We start from the raw sequence: 13843 nt of genomic DNA, 5'->3' as shown, positions 1-13843 counted from the left end.
TTGCATGTCTCTGCCTTGGCACATGCTGTACACACTGCCTTAAAATGCCTCTCTCATTTGACCAGCTGCTTACTGCCTTCTCATCATTCAGGACTCAACTTAGAAGTCACCTCCTTTTGAACATTACCTTGTCCTTCTCAAGCATGGTTAGACACACTTTTATGTTTCTACTATAACTATTATGTAATTTTGATTATTCTCCCACTGTAATACTAGCAGTATGTATTTGTCTTCTGTCCATTAATGACCTTAAGCTCTTTATGGGGAAGGGACCATGCTCTATTTATCATTGTGTTCCTGTTGCCCTGCACAGTAACTGATTCATAGTAGATACATAATAAATATTTGTGGGATAAAACCAAGGAGCCTCAGAATATATCTTATCTGAGACGTGGATTATTCCAAAATACTGACCCAGCTTCTTTTCTGGTAGAAGCAGGGCGAGTTGGAAGAAGAAGATGAGAATCTTCCTATCCAAGAAGTATCCTTTGACCCGGAGAAAGCTCAGTGTTGCCTAGTGGAGAATGGACAGATTTTAACTCACGGCAGTGGAGGGAAAGGATATGGATTGGCATCTACAGGAGTAACTTCTGGGTGCTATCAGTGGAAGGTATGTAGAAAATCTAATAGTTTTTAGCATTTTGTCTTTTAGTCCTTTTTTTTCCAGGTTCTTATAATAAATGTGTAGAAAGACTGAAAAAAAATCATGATATGTAAATGTTCTATTATTATGTAAGATAATATAAATGGAAACCAAGTGAAGGATATACAGGAACTCTGTGCTATTTTTGTAACCCTTATAATTCTAAAGTTATCTCAAAAATGTTCAAAATGGATGTTTAAAATCATGCTATAGCCCTCCCATAAGGAGTCACACAGAACACATTTTCTTCTAGCAATGAAAATGAAGCAAAGCGTGTGATGTTTTTGTGTAGGAAAGCCCATTAGAGATTCAGTGCCCACATTTTTATAGGGAACTGTTCATATTGGTACCCTCTGCCTAGCATGTACTAAAATTTTAGATTCCCAGAAGGAAAGCTAGTATTTAGCATAAACCATATTGTTCGTACAATCTAGATACAATAAGCCAGCCTGTATCAGTTGGGTAAAATTTTTATCAGTATAGGGGACTGTTTACCAGTCAAGTTCCCCCATGCCAGCCAAGGGCCAACATTGCAAGCAGGCATTTCTAAGGATAGTAGTCTCTGTTGTGTTAACTCCTTCTTTTGCACAGTCTACTCCTTTATCTCTTGGGCATGGTATATATACAGTAAAACTATCAATAGGACCCCATGCAGGGGGATAAGATTGGCCAGTAATATTGACTTCAGTTATGCCTTTTAGGGGTCCTAGACTTAGCCAGTTACAGCAGATCTCATTAACCAACAGGTCTATCTTAAAAAGCCATGTGACTTCATTCTTAAGCTTTTGTCTTAACTTTTAAAATGTAGATTAGTCATCAATTTAGCACTGGACAACTCTGGCCAGTCCAGGACTGAGGTATTATGATAAGGTGCACACACGAGAAATATAATCCCTTAGGGTATATGTGTTGCCCTTGGAAACAAAGAATTTATAATTATTAGGGCACCTGTAATCAGAACATATAATAGGCAGCACAGGTTAACATGACACCAATGTGACCTGCCCCCATGGGGCCTTCCACTCTGTGTTCCCAGTTCAGTCTGAATAATTAAGTTGAGTCTTGGTTTCAGAGGGACTGTCTGAAAGCAGTCAGTTTTAAAGGATTTTGTTTTCTGTGACATCATTATTCCTGCCTCAAGAGTGTTGATGACATCTCGAGGTGTTTTGTGGAAACTGCAGGAGCTGGAGCCGCCCACTGTGGTCTTTTGACAGACTTGACAAGTTTGATGAGAAGCTCAGCAATCAGTTTGAATTTAAAGTGCTCACAGCAGCTTTCAAGACAAAATAGTTTTATTTTCTTTTGTGTTTTTGGGTGAGACGGAGTCTTGCTCTGTCACCCAGGCTGGAGTGCAGTGGTGCGATCTTGGCTCACTGCAACCTCCGCCTCCCGGGTTCAAGCGATTCTCCTGCCTCAGCCTCCCAATTAGCTAGGACTACAGGCGCCTGCCACCACGCCCGGATAATTTTTTATATTTTTAGTAGAGACAGGGTTTTGCCATGTTGGCCAGGCTGATCTCGAACTCCTGACCTCAGGTGATCCACCCACCTTGGCTTCCCAACGTGCTGGGATTACAGGTGTGAGCCACCGCGCCTGGCCCAACATAGATTTTTTTTCCCCACTAGAAGATAGAGAACTTTTAGGAACAGTTCTGAAAAACAGATCATTAATGCCCTCCCCACTCCTCCATATTTTCCCAAGTCTTGAGTTTTTGTTTTTTCTCTGGATGAAATTGAGTGTCCCATTTAGTAATTACAACTTTAAATTTTTTATTTTTAAAAATCATTTGTTATTTTTATCTAGACCTTTTGTCCAGAAGGGTTGGATGCAAGAGGAAGAGTTTTCACACAAAAACATTTGCATACAACTTAACCAGAAAGGTTAGGAATTGGCCAGGACAAATTTTCAGTTACAGTTAATTTTTTTCAGAATAGGTTTATAAAACCTTCTACATCTTTCGTCCTAATCATTTATCCAGTGGGCAGTCTGGAAAAGATCAGTTTCTTTCTGGGAACAGTTTTATTTAGTAAACTGTCTTATTGGTGTGTGTTGTTTATCAGGAGAAAGGTGAGGGATGTAGAGTCAAATGATCAGTCCCTTGTTGCAAACTGCAACTATTCTAGAAAGCTTAACATGTTGGGACATCACCTAGAGGGTATTGAGAATACAATCTCTTAAAGAGTGGTTGGAAGTATATTGCCCCCAGAAAACACACTCTTTTCGTGGATACCTGCAAGAAACCTGGACAGTCCAGCCAGCATCCAAGATGTTTTTCAGACTTTGTGGCCCCACAGAGGGGAAGTGTTCCAAATCCACAACAGTCCCAGATTTTGAGTTTTGTTCATTCAGCTTGTGCCTGCTTTTAGCTGAGCACAACTCACTTTGGGTTGAAATAACCTAGAGCACACAGTGTCAGGTTTTAGCTTATAGTCAGGTCCAGGCAATTAGAATGTGTGAGTTCAGGATTCCAGGTCAGCAGCTTTTTGGGGCAGCAGTTAAATCTAGATGGGGCCAGTTATGGGGGCATGTGCCTATACAGTCCCAGTACTTGGAAGGCAGAGGCTGGAGGATTGCTTGAGCCCAGGAGTTTGAAGCCACAGTGAGCTCTGTTTACACTACTGCATGCCAGCCTGGGTAACAGAAAGAGACCCTATCTCTTAAAAACAAAAACAAACCTTAGATGGTGTAGGACCTGACAATAGTGTTTTAAGTCCAGGCTTGAAAACAAGGCTTTTCTAAGCTCTGTTTGCTTGTCAATCTTGGAGTCCAGATTGACCTACTCAGAAATATGTACTTAGGCTAGAAAGTCATCAGCCTGTAAGTGTTAGACATATGATTTTATAAGAACTCGTTAGCCACTGAATGTTTTTTGAAACTCTAAAAGCATATCTCTATATCTCCATCTAGAGCTTGCCTCTCTTTTATTTTATCTCTGTTTTCCCAGAGACTCCAATAGGAAAAAATCATAGCAAAAACCCACCAGTTATAGACACTTGTTTTGTTTTTAATATAGAGTTTAAATTCCAGTCCACCCACTGCTGACAAAAAGCAAGTAAGTTGTGTCCCACTAGCATGTTTTTCTTTTGGAGCTTTCCCTGATCAGGATGAAACTTTAGCATTTATGAAGTTACAAGCTTGTAACATTTTGCATCTTGATTTTTTTTCTTTTTTCTTTTTTTTTGAGACAGAGTATAGCTCTGTTGCCTAGGCTGGAGTGCAGTGGAACAAGCTTGGCTCCCTGCAACCTCCACCTCCCAGTTTCAAAGGATTCTCCTGCCTCAGCCTCCCGAATAGGTGGGACTGGAGGCACGCATCAGCATGCCTGGCTAATTTTTGTGTTTTTAGTAGAGATAAGGTTTCACCATGTTGGCCAGGCTGGACTTGAACTCCTGACCTCAAGTGATCTGCCTGTCTCGGCCTCCCAAAATGCTGAAATAACAGGCATGAGCCATTGTGCCCAGCCTTTGCATCTTTTTTTTTTTTAATCATACATCCAGATGTAGTTGCCACAAAATAAAGCTGTTTTTAAAAGTTTTCTTCCTCCCTTCTCACATCTTAAGTTTACTCAAACCTCTAGCAATAAATTTAGCATTTACAAGGTAAATTGTGGCAGGGGGAGAACCTGCTGTAGCAATAGCAGCAGCTCAGCTTAAGAAAATAGCTGGAGTAGTTCCTTTCTATTCTTGTTTGTTTGTTTTTGTATATTTTGTAGAGATGGGGTTCTTGCTTTCTTGCCCAAGGTAGTCTCAAACTCCTGGCCTCAAGCAGTCCTCCCTCCTTAGCCTCCCAAAGTGCTAAGATTACAGGTATGAGCCACTGCACCCACACTCAAAGCTGTCAGGGGTTTTTGAACCCTTTCCCCTCCCACTGGAGGAGAGAGCAACTACAAGCTAATTTTTCTACTCTGGCTCATCTAAAGCCCACTTGTGGGAATATTTGGGCCCTTTCTCTTCAGGAAAGAAGTTGTTCCTGGAAGAAAGAACAGCACAGTTTTTAACCTGAGCTGCTCTTTTTTCCTAACTTTAGCTAGCAAGGCCAAGAGCGTCCAGGGTAGCAAACCAACTCTCTTGTGGTTGGATTTATCTTAAAAATTGATAGGTAACTTTTGCCCCTCACAACAGATAGCAGTCCACCTTCTGTTTCATACTATGTGTAACTCCATAGCCACCTAGGTACCAGAGTTTTATCTTTTCCTTTCGTCTCTTTCTTTTTCCCCAGCAATATTTAACTATATTCTAATGCATCAGGGTTGTTCTAGTGAATCTCATTGCTGCCACTGCTAAGTAATGAGTCCCCAAGACCGCCCTCACATTCAGAGATTCACTAGAAGGACTCGTCAGACTCCGCATGTTGATACACTCATGACGGAGACTTATATTATAATGATGCGGTAAGGATATACACCCAGATAATAAGGGAAGGACACAGGTGAGGTATAGAAGAATCCTGTAGGCTTCCTTCTGTTCTCTCCCTACCATGAGCACAAGTGCACAAGCTTTCCCCAGCAAGAAAAATAACATGTGTGTGATGTTTCTAGAGAACCCCATTAGAGATTCAGAACCCAAGGTTTTTACTGGGGGCTGGTCACGTAGACACCTTCAACCTGACATGTACCAACATTTCATACTCCCAGAAGGAGAGCAGGTATTCAGCATAAACCACATTGTGTGTTTAAATGTTCTAGGTCAGTGAGCCACCTTTATCACTTAGGGGAAGTTTTTTTTTTTTTTTAAATCAGTGTAAGAAACTTTACCAGTCAAATTCCCAGGTCCTAGCCAAAGGCCAGTGTTGCAAGCATGCCTTTTTGAAAATAGTAATAGTCACACTAGGTGTAGTAGCTGATGCCTATAATCCCAACACTTTGGGAGGCCGAGGTGGGAGGATTGCTTGAGGCCAGGAGTTCAAGACCAGACTGTGTAACATAACAAGACCTCATCTCTACAAAAAATAACTAGCCAGGCATGATGGTGTACACCTGTAGTCCTAGTTACTCGGGAGACTGAGGCAGGAGAATTGCTTGAACCCAGGAATTTGAAGCTTCAGTGAGCCATGATCATGCTACTGTACTCCAGCCTGGGAAACAGAGTGAGACCCCATCTCTTTAGAAAATTAAAAACAAAACAAAACAAAACAAAACAAAACAATACACCTAGTCTCAGGCTTAATATATTAACTCTTTTTCTAAACAGAGGTATATGCAAGAGAGTAGTTAAAATCTATATGTAAAGAATTAAAGTTTTCATTAATTTCTGGACTAAACATACTTCCTCAGCTTCATTATTAAGTTGTAAGTTAGAATTGCTTATTTTAAATACTATAGATATTCAAAGGTTATTCTAAATGCTCTGCAAGATAAAGAATAAGTTTGTTTTAAAATCTTTCTAAATTGATGCGATTATTTTCGTGTTATTTTTATTTATGCTGAAAAGAACATGTTCCCATAAATGCATTAGTATTATTTATAAACATATTTTCAGTATTGGTTAATGCAGTTAATAGTATATAAATAGATTTTTTGAGTATTAATGAATATCCCACTTTTATTTTAGTTTTATATTGTGAAGGAAAACAGAGGTAATGAAGGCACGTGTGTTGGAGTTTCTCGCTGGCCAGTACATGACTTTAATCACCGCACTACCTCGGATATGTGGCTCTATAGGGCCTACAGTGGTAACCTCTATCACAATGGAGAACAGACTCTCACATTGTCCAGCTTTACTCAAGGAGATTTCATTACCTGTGTGTTAGACATGGAAGCCAGGACCATTTCTTTTGGGAAAAATGGAGAGGTACCGACACCCATTCACAAGCATTACATTTTTCTTGTTTCTATTTATAGTCAACTCGGTTATTCAAGTGCCACGTATTCAGTTTATAGATTATCTGCTCGTCTCTCCTTTCTCTCTAATACTTTCTGGTTCTTAAAACATTTATTAACAACAAACAGGAAGATAGTAAAACCCCAATAAGATTTTTGAAACAGATGAACACATTATGATCACTTATTATATGTAGAATTTTCTTGGTTAGCAGGGTTAATTGAGAATTTGATCTAGTAACTTTTGTTCTGTCTTATAAAAGCTTTCAATTCTAATGTGGTTAGATATTGTGAATTAAAAAAATTTCTATTTCCTTTTTCTTTTCCTCACTGCTGCCACACTGTAGGAACCCAAATTAGCTTTTGAAGATGTGGATGCAGCAGAGTTGTACCCATGTGTGATGTTCTATAGTAGCAATCCAGGGGAAAAGGTAATGAAGTCTCAAACCTTTATTTAAGAATATTTGTTATTTTATTGTTTAGCATCAGATAGAGTTTATAAATATAATAAGCTATTTCTTCTGCCATTAAAAGTACTTGACTTAGGTAATCCATTCTTCTAGAAGAAGGTTACTTTCAGAAATTGACTTAACGATATATTAATATTAAGGCACTATTTCATGTTCTGGCAATTTGAATACAGTGAGTCAACTTTCAAACGTGCAGTCACAAGAACTACAAGAACTAGTTTAGGGATAATCTAATTCACTGGCAATTATGGGTATGAGAGAGAAATCTAGAAATAATTTTAAATGTAATAAGATGCTATCAGCTGAATAATAGAAGTTGTAGTCATGATGAGGAAACTACCTTTCATTCAGCTGGGGGAATTTTCAGGTGTTGGAGATGGTGTGAATTTGAACTTCATGACAACAGTATTAATAGGATACCCTCCATTGTAAACTTTCTCTTTCACCACATCCAAAACCCAGGCAGAGAAAACCTTTATGATCTCCCTGTGCTGGTGGGTAGATTTTTTTTCCCTACTCCATCCTTTCACTTGCGGATGCATAGTACAGCTTAAGTCAAGTCTCAAGAATTTCTAGCCATTATGTAGTAGAAGCTTTCAAGTTTTATCATGTATAATATTTCCATAATGAAATTGCTGGACCTGATATATTCTAACAAAGAAAATTACCTTTTATTCTATGTTTTTAAAAATACATATTTTTAATGTCAAAGAATTATAATTTAAGGCTAGCTGAGAACTGTTTCTTGGACAGCCAGGACAACCAAAACTGAACTGGAGATGAAGTAAAGATGCAGCCCAGTGCCTGATACCATCCCTTGCCCTGTGTAGGTTTGCAGCCCAAAGTAGTTTCTGTCATATTCTGGTTCAAATGATGACCTGGTGCTTTCTGCCATCTGTGAACCTTGAAGAAATTCATTCAGACTTAGACTATGTATCAATCAATTTATTCTATCTAGAAGGCATTTTTGATAAATTTTAGAACCTCTGAGAAACACAATACTAATAGCAGTTAACCTTTTTTAACATTTACAGCGTGACTGGCAATGTACTAATAAGCACTTTATGTGCATAATCTCATTTAATCTTTAAAATAACTGTAGGAGACAGATGCTATTATTAGTGTCAGGTTTTAAATGAAAAGCTAAGACTTAGAATGATTAAATAATTTCCCAAGATTATACAGAGTTATGATTTGAACCCAAGTTTTGCTCCTCTTTTTACTTCTGTGTCTTATTTGCAGTGTGTATCCAGATTGTGACTTTATGATTTTACTTTTGCACCCCTTGAACAATGTAAAATGTCCAGGACTCATCATTCTGGAGCCTTGAGGATGAGAATGAGTATATCCTTAAGGCTTATTTTAGACTAAATTGAGTCAGTCATATACGGCTTGGTCTCTATATTCATCTTTCAAATTTTCCTAACATCTCTGGAATTCATGAGTTACAGGAAATGTAAATAACAGGGCAGCTTATTCCAGTGGACCATACCACTACTAACTTCAGTGTGTCTGTAACATTTTCTTACTCTTTGGGGGCCAGTTGGTATAATTCACATGTATGAAGAGACTCAGATACTAGTTCAACATGGGATTCTACATGTTAGAATTAATAGTGACCAAGAAGAACTACTAATAGCACGTGTTTTCCACTCTCTTTACTTTTATATAGGTGAAAATTTGTGATATGCAGATGCGTGGCACACCCCGAGACTTACTTCCAGGAGACCCTATTTGTAGTCCAGTAGCAGCAGTGCTGGCTGAGGCCACTATTCAGCTCATCCGTATCCTTCACCGAACAGACCGTTGGACTTACTGCATTAACAAAAAAATGATGGAAAGGCTTCACAAAATTAAGATATGTATTAAAGAGTCAGGTCAGAAGCTAAAGAAAAGCCGCTCGGTTCAGAGCCGAGAGGAAAATGAAATGAGAGAGGAGAAGGAGAGCAAAGAGGAAGAGAAAGGTAAACATACTAGGCATGGCCTCGCTGACCTCTCAGAGCTGCAGCTGAGGACTCTTTGCATAGAGGTGTGGCCCGTGCTGGCTGTGATAGGAGGAGTTGATGCTGGTCTTAGAGTTGGAGGTCGGTGTGTTCACAAGCAAACTGGGCGCCATGCCACGCTGCTGGGAGTGGTCAAAGAGGGCAGCACGTCTGCCAAGGTCCAATGGGATGAAGCAGAAATTACTATCAGGTATGATCTGTTGAGTTACACTTTTAGCAAACAAATGTTTAATGGTGAAATAGGCCACTGCCTGTCGACAGTGAGTAATTACGTATTTTAGGTGAGCTGCCAGTTAACTTTTAAAAATATTTCTCGTGCAGCTACTGTAATTTCTTAAAGGAGAATTTCCTAAACCAATGTTCTTTGAAATACTAGTGGGTTTTAAAAATACATAGTCTTTTTGTTTTGTTTTGTTTTGTTTTGGGGAAAAAGTGGTAAGCTCCTTAGTTTATATGTTTAACTGGGATTCTTCTTCCAATTTTCATTTGGGTTTTTGCATTTTGATCATTTCTGTTACACACTGGCATAGTAAAAAGCCAGCCAGCTAATCTGTTCATTGCATTTTGTGGTAGCAAGGCTCTGAATATTGGATATGAACGTTTGACAGACTGAAATTAGGCTTTGCATTATCTGTAATTTTAAGTATTCTTCCTTTTTATAAAACCACATATTTCTGTCCCCTCAATGTAAACATTTTGATTAGATGTGAAAGTTACATTTATTTAACACAAACTGGGTATTTAAAAGCATTTAGGTGTGTTTGAATTCAGAGAGGATTTGTGCAAATTACAAATTTCATATGTTTACAAGGAAATGCAGGTTGAGCATCCAAAATCCAAAGTGCTCCAATGAATATTTCCATTGAGCATCATATTGGTGCTCAAAAAGTTTCAGGTTTTCACTCAAAGGAGCTGCCCATTGGAACATTTCAGATTTGGGATTTTTGGATTTGGGATGCTCACCTGGTAAGTACAATGTAAATATTCCAAAATTTGGGAAAAAAAATCTGAAATCCAGAACACTTCTGATCCTGTGCATTTTGGATAAGGGATACTCATCCTGTCAAGTATCTTCCTTGATAAGGAGACTCATTTGTCTAATGACTCTACATAATTGTATCATTTGAAAATATGGATTTATTGGTGATACTATGTAACTGTCCATTGTGATTCCTGTAAAGTTACATGTTGGTATGACATAGAACAATATCTTTTTCAATTTTATTTGATTTTATTATTTATTTTTTTGAGATGGAGTCTCGCTCTGTCGCCCAGGCTGGAGGGCAATGGCATGATCTTGGCTCACTGCAACTTCCGCCTCCCGGGTTCAAGCAATTCTCCCACCTCAGTCTTCCGAGTAGCTGGGATTACAGGCACCCACCATCATGCTCGGCTAATTTTTGTATTTTTGTAGAGACAGGGTTTCACCATGTTACCCAGGTTGGTCTTGAACTCCTGACCTCAAGTGATCCACCTGCCTCGGCCTCCCAAAGTGCTGAGATTACAGATATGAGCCACCACGCTTGGCCGGAACAATATCTAAAACAGTGGTTCTTTGTGGTTTTGGAGTGGTACTGTTTCAGAATTTAGTGAATGCTATGGATCATCTTAGCCAAAAAATACATATACATAAACTTTACACACAATTTCAGGGGTTAATGGACTCTGCCTTCCCCTCCATTCTACCAAGCTAAGAAACCAGTGACAACTTTACAGAATGACATGCAAGTGTCTGCCTTTCCTCTCATTCTTTGCCTTGTTTCAGAAAGGATTTATGATGCCTGGTTAAGATGCATACAGTAGGCTCGGCTTGGTGGCTCACACTTGTAATCCCGGCAGTTTGGGAGGCAGAGGCAGGCAGATCACCTGAGGTCAGGAGTTTGAGACCGGCCTGGCCACCATGGCAAAACCTTCTTTCTACTAAAAATACAAAAAAGCCAGCCGTAGTGGCGTGCGCCTGTAATCCCAGCTACTCAGGGAGCTAAGGCAGGAGAATCTCGTGAACTCAGTAGTCAGAGGTTGCAGTGAGCTGAGATCGCACCACTGCACTGCAGCCTGGGTGACAGAACAAGACTCCATCTCCAAAAAAAAAAAAAAAAAAAAAAAAAGATGCATACAGTATAGCAAAATAAGTGAATTAATAAATTAAAACAAGAAAAATGAGCCTAGAGGAAATTAGAAAGGTAATATAGAACCAAGATTTAGGTTAGAACAACAAAACTTTATACCGGCAAAAGCTTTTTATTACATTTTGTATAATTATATCATTCTTAAACTTCAGGAAGTTCTTGCCAATATCAGGAAATATATAATTATATTTTGGCTTAAACTATAGAGGCATTATTTGAGACTACAAAGTAAACTTTTTTATGAAATGAAGTCCTCACTGAAATAAGTTACAAATAACCATTTATAAACTAGATTTATTATACAAATTTTCTGAATAGCTTACATCAAACTACATCTGACCAACCTCTTGTTTTTATAAGTAAAGGTACACAGCCACACCCATTTGTTTAGTTGTATCAGTGGCTGCTTTCGCACTATGATGGCAGGGTTGAGTGGTTGCAGCTGAGACTGTGTGCTCTGCAGAGTCTAAAATATTTCCTGTCTGGCCCCTTACAGAAAGTTTGCTAACTTCTGGCATACATTATATATTAGTGAATATTCTTATTTGAAAGCATCTCATTGCTTCTGCATTTAGCATCACATCTCCCCATTTTCTCATAATAGACTCATTTTTCTCTGTGTTTGTAATGATTTCTCTAGTTTGTGTAAATTGTTCTCTGTATTGTGTACATGATGCACCTTATTTTGTCTACATTATTTTCCGTACCTTCCTCCCATCTTTCCCTCACTTGCTTCTTCCTGTGTCATTCTGATCTTTATTAAAGCTTCCCAACTTTTTGGTCGCCTAGTGATACTCCATTGTATAATCTGGAACCCTGTGAACCATTGCCGTTTGATGTGGCGCGATTCCGAGGCCTGACGGCTTCTGTGCTGCTGGACCTAACATATCTCACTGGCATTCACGAAGACATGGGGAAACAGAGCACCAAACGACATGAAAAGAAACACCGACATGAATCAGAGGAGAAAGGGGATGTTGAGCAGAAACCTGAGAGTGAATCCACTTTAGATATGCGAACAGGCCTAACATCTGATGACGTCAAAAGTCAGAGTACCACAAGCTCCAAATCAGAAAATGAAATTGCTTCATTTTCTTTAGATCCAACACTGCCAAGTGTGGAATCCCAACATCAAATAACAGAAGGGAAAAGAAAAAATCATGAACACATGTCCAAAAACCATGATGTAGCCCAGTCAGAAATCAGAGCAGTCCAGCTGTCCTATCTTTACCTCGGTGCTATGAAGTCACTTAGTGCCCTTCTTGGCTGTAGTAAATATGCTGAGCTGTTGCTGATACCAAAAGTTCTGGCTGAAAATGGCCACAACTCAGACTGTGCAAGTTCTCCAGTTGTTCATGAAGACGTGGAGATGCGAGCAGCCCTGCAGTTCTTGATGCGACACATGGTGAAGCGAGCAGTCATGCGGTCACCCATAAAGAGAGCATTGGGATTAGCTGATCTGGAACGAGCGCAAGCCATGATCTATAAATTAGTGGTTCATGGGCTTTTGGAAGACCAGTTTGGGGGCAAAATTAAGCAAGGTATGTTATCTGATTTTTTTTTTTTTTTTTGCTTTTGTGCTGTTGAGATTATTTTCATAATTGTCAGAAGTGATACATTCTGTAAGTGATTTGTAAAAAAAAAAATTTTGTTTTTGGTCAAAGCAATTTTCACATCATTTTTTCTTGAAAACAGTTCTTTTTTGTTATTTTTCTATTAGTATTCTTCTGTCTATAATTTTGCTGTTTTAAACCTATACCAGTGTTAGAACACAGCAATTATTACTACATTTTGTAAAACAAAATTTAACTTATACCAAAAAAAGTATTTATTGATCTGACTCAAAATACGTAGTATTCTGGCAAGCGCGGTGGCTCATGCCTGTAATCCCAGCACTTTGGGAGGCTGAGGCGGGCAGATCACTTGAGGCCAGGAGTTCTAGACCAGCCTAGCCAACATGGTAAAACCCTGTCTCTACTAAAAATACAAAAATTAACCGGGCATAATGGCGTGTGCCTTTAATCCCAGCTACTCAGGAAGCTAAGGCAGTAGAATATCTTGAACCTGGGAGGCGGAGGTTACAGTGAGCCGAGATTGTACCACTGCACTCAAGGCTAGGTGGCTGAGCGAGACCCTGTCTCAAGAAACAAACCAAAATACATAGTGTTCTGATATCTTCTCAGAGATATTTTAAAAGAAATTTTAAAGTCTCTACTTTCATAGGCTGCATATTGCATGTAAAAAAAAAAAAGCTCCTGTTTTCTCTTGTATCCTCACATTTGGGGAGAATATGAATGCAGAAATAAAAATGAGATTCCTTCAGTAAATGTTTTTTGAGTACCTACTATGTGTTGGGTACTTTCTTAGGTTCTGGAGAGGCAGCAGTTAACAAAACAAAGTCCCTTGCCTTCATGGAGTTTATATTGTTCTTCCTTCTTTCCCTTCTTTCTTCTTTTCCTTTGTACTTATTCCTTTTCTTCTTGTCTTAGCTTGGACAGTAAATAGAGAGAGAGAGAGAGAGGTACATGGTGTATATAAGTAGGAATGTTAAGATCATGATGATTGTGAAGTAATGTGGCTTTTTATCAAACCTAATAGAATTACTTGTCTTTGTAGCAACTCATATTTTAGTTATGTTTATTTGTAGGCTTCCTTAACAATTAAAAAATATATATATATAAATACTTTGTAAACTTTTAGAGTTGTTAACTAAGTGGGTTTTTTAATGAAATTGTCCTTTTTAAATTGTGAAGTTTCTGTCTTGGTTTTTACTCTTCTTG

General features: G+C 38.8%; 1 protein-coding gene across 5 annotated transcripts in view; it reads left to right on the top strand.

Moving 5' to 3' along the window:
- The window catches only part of HERC1 (HECT and RLD domain containing E3 ubiquitin protein ligase family member 1), a 289708-nt gene that overhangs the window by 211456 nt on the left and 64409 nt on the right, over window positions 1-13843 (top strand). For all 5 annotated transcript variants that reach the window (XM_055362535.2, XM_031002448.2, XM_055362534.2 and 2 more), the window contains 5 exons: window positions 434-610; window positions 6193-6432; window positions 6809-6892; window positions 8604-9124; window positions 11829-12604. In XM_055362535.2, coding sequence (XP_055218510.1) covers window positions 434-610; window positions 6193-6432; window positions 6809-6892; window positions 8604-9124; window positions 11829-12604 — 1798 coding nt within the window. The remainder of the gene's footprint in view (window positions 1-433; window positions 611-6192; window positions 6433-6808; window positions 6893-8603; window positions 9125-11828; window positions 12605-13843) is intronic.

This window comes from Gorilla gorilla, chromosome 16 (genome assembly GCF_029281585.2).
Source record: "Gorilla gorilla gorilla isolate KB3781 chromosome 16, NHGRI_mGorGor1-v2.1_pri, whole genome shotgun sequence".
Classification (NCBI taxonomy): Eukaryota; Metazoa; Chordata; class Mammalia; order Primates; family Hominidae; genus Gorilla; species Gorilla gorilla.
This window is presented reverse-complemented; position numbering and strand designations above follow the sequence as displayed.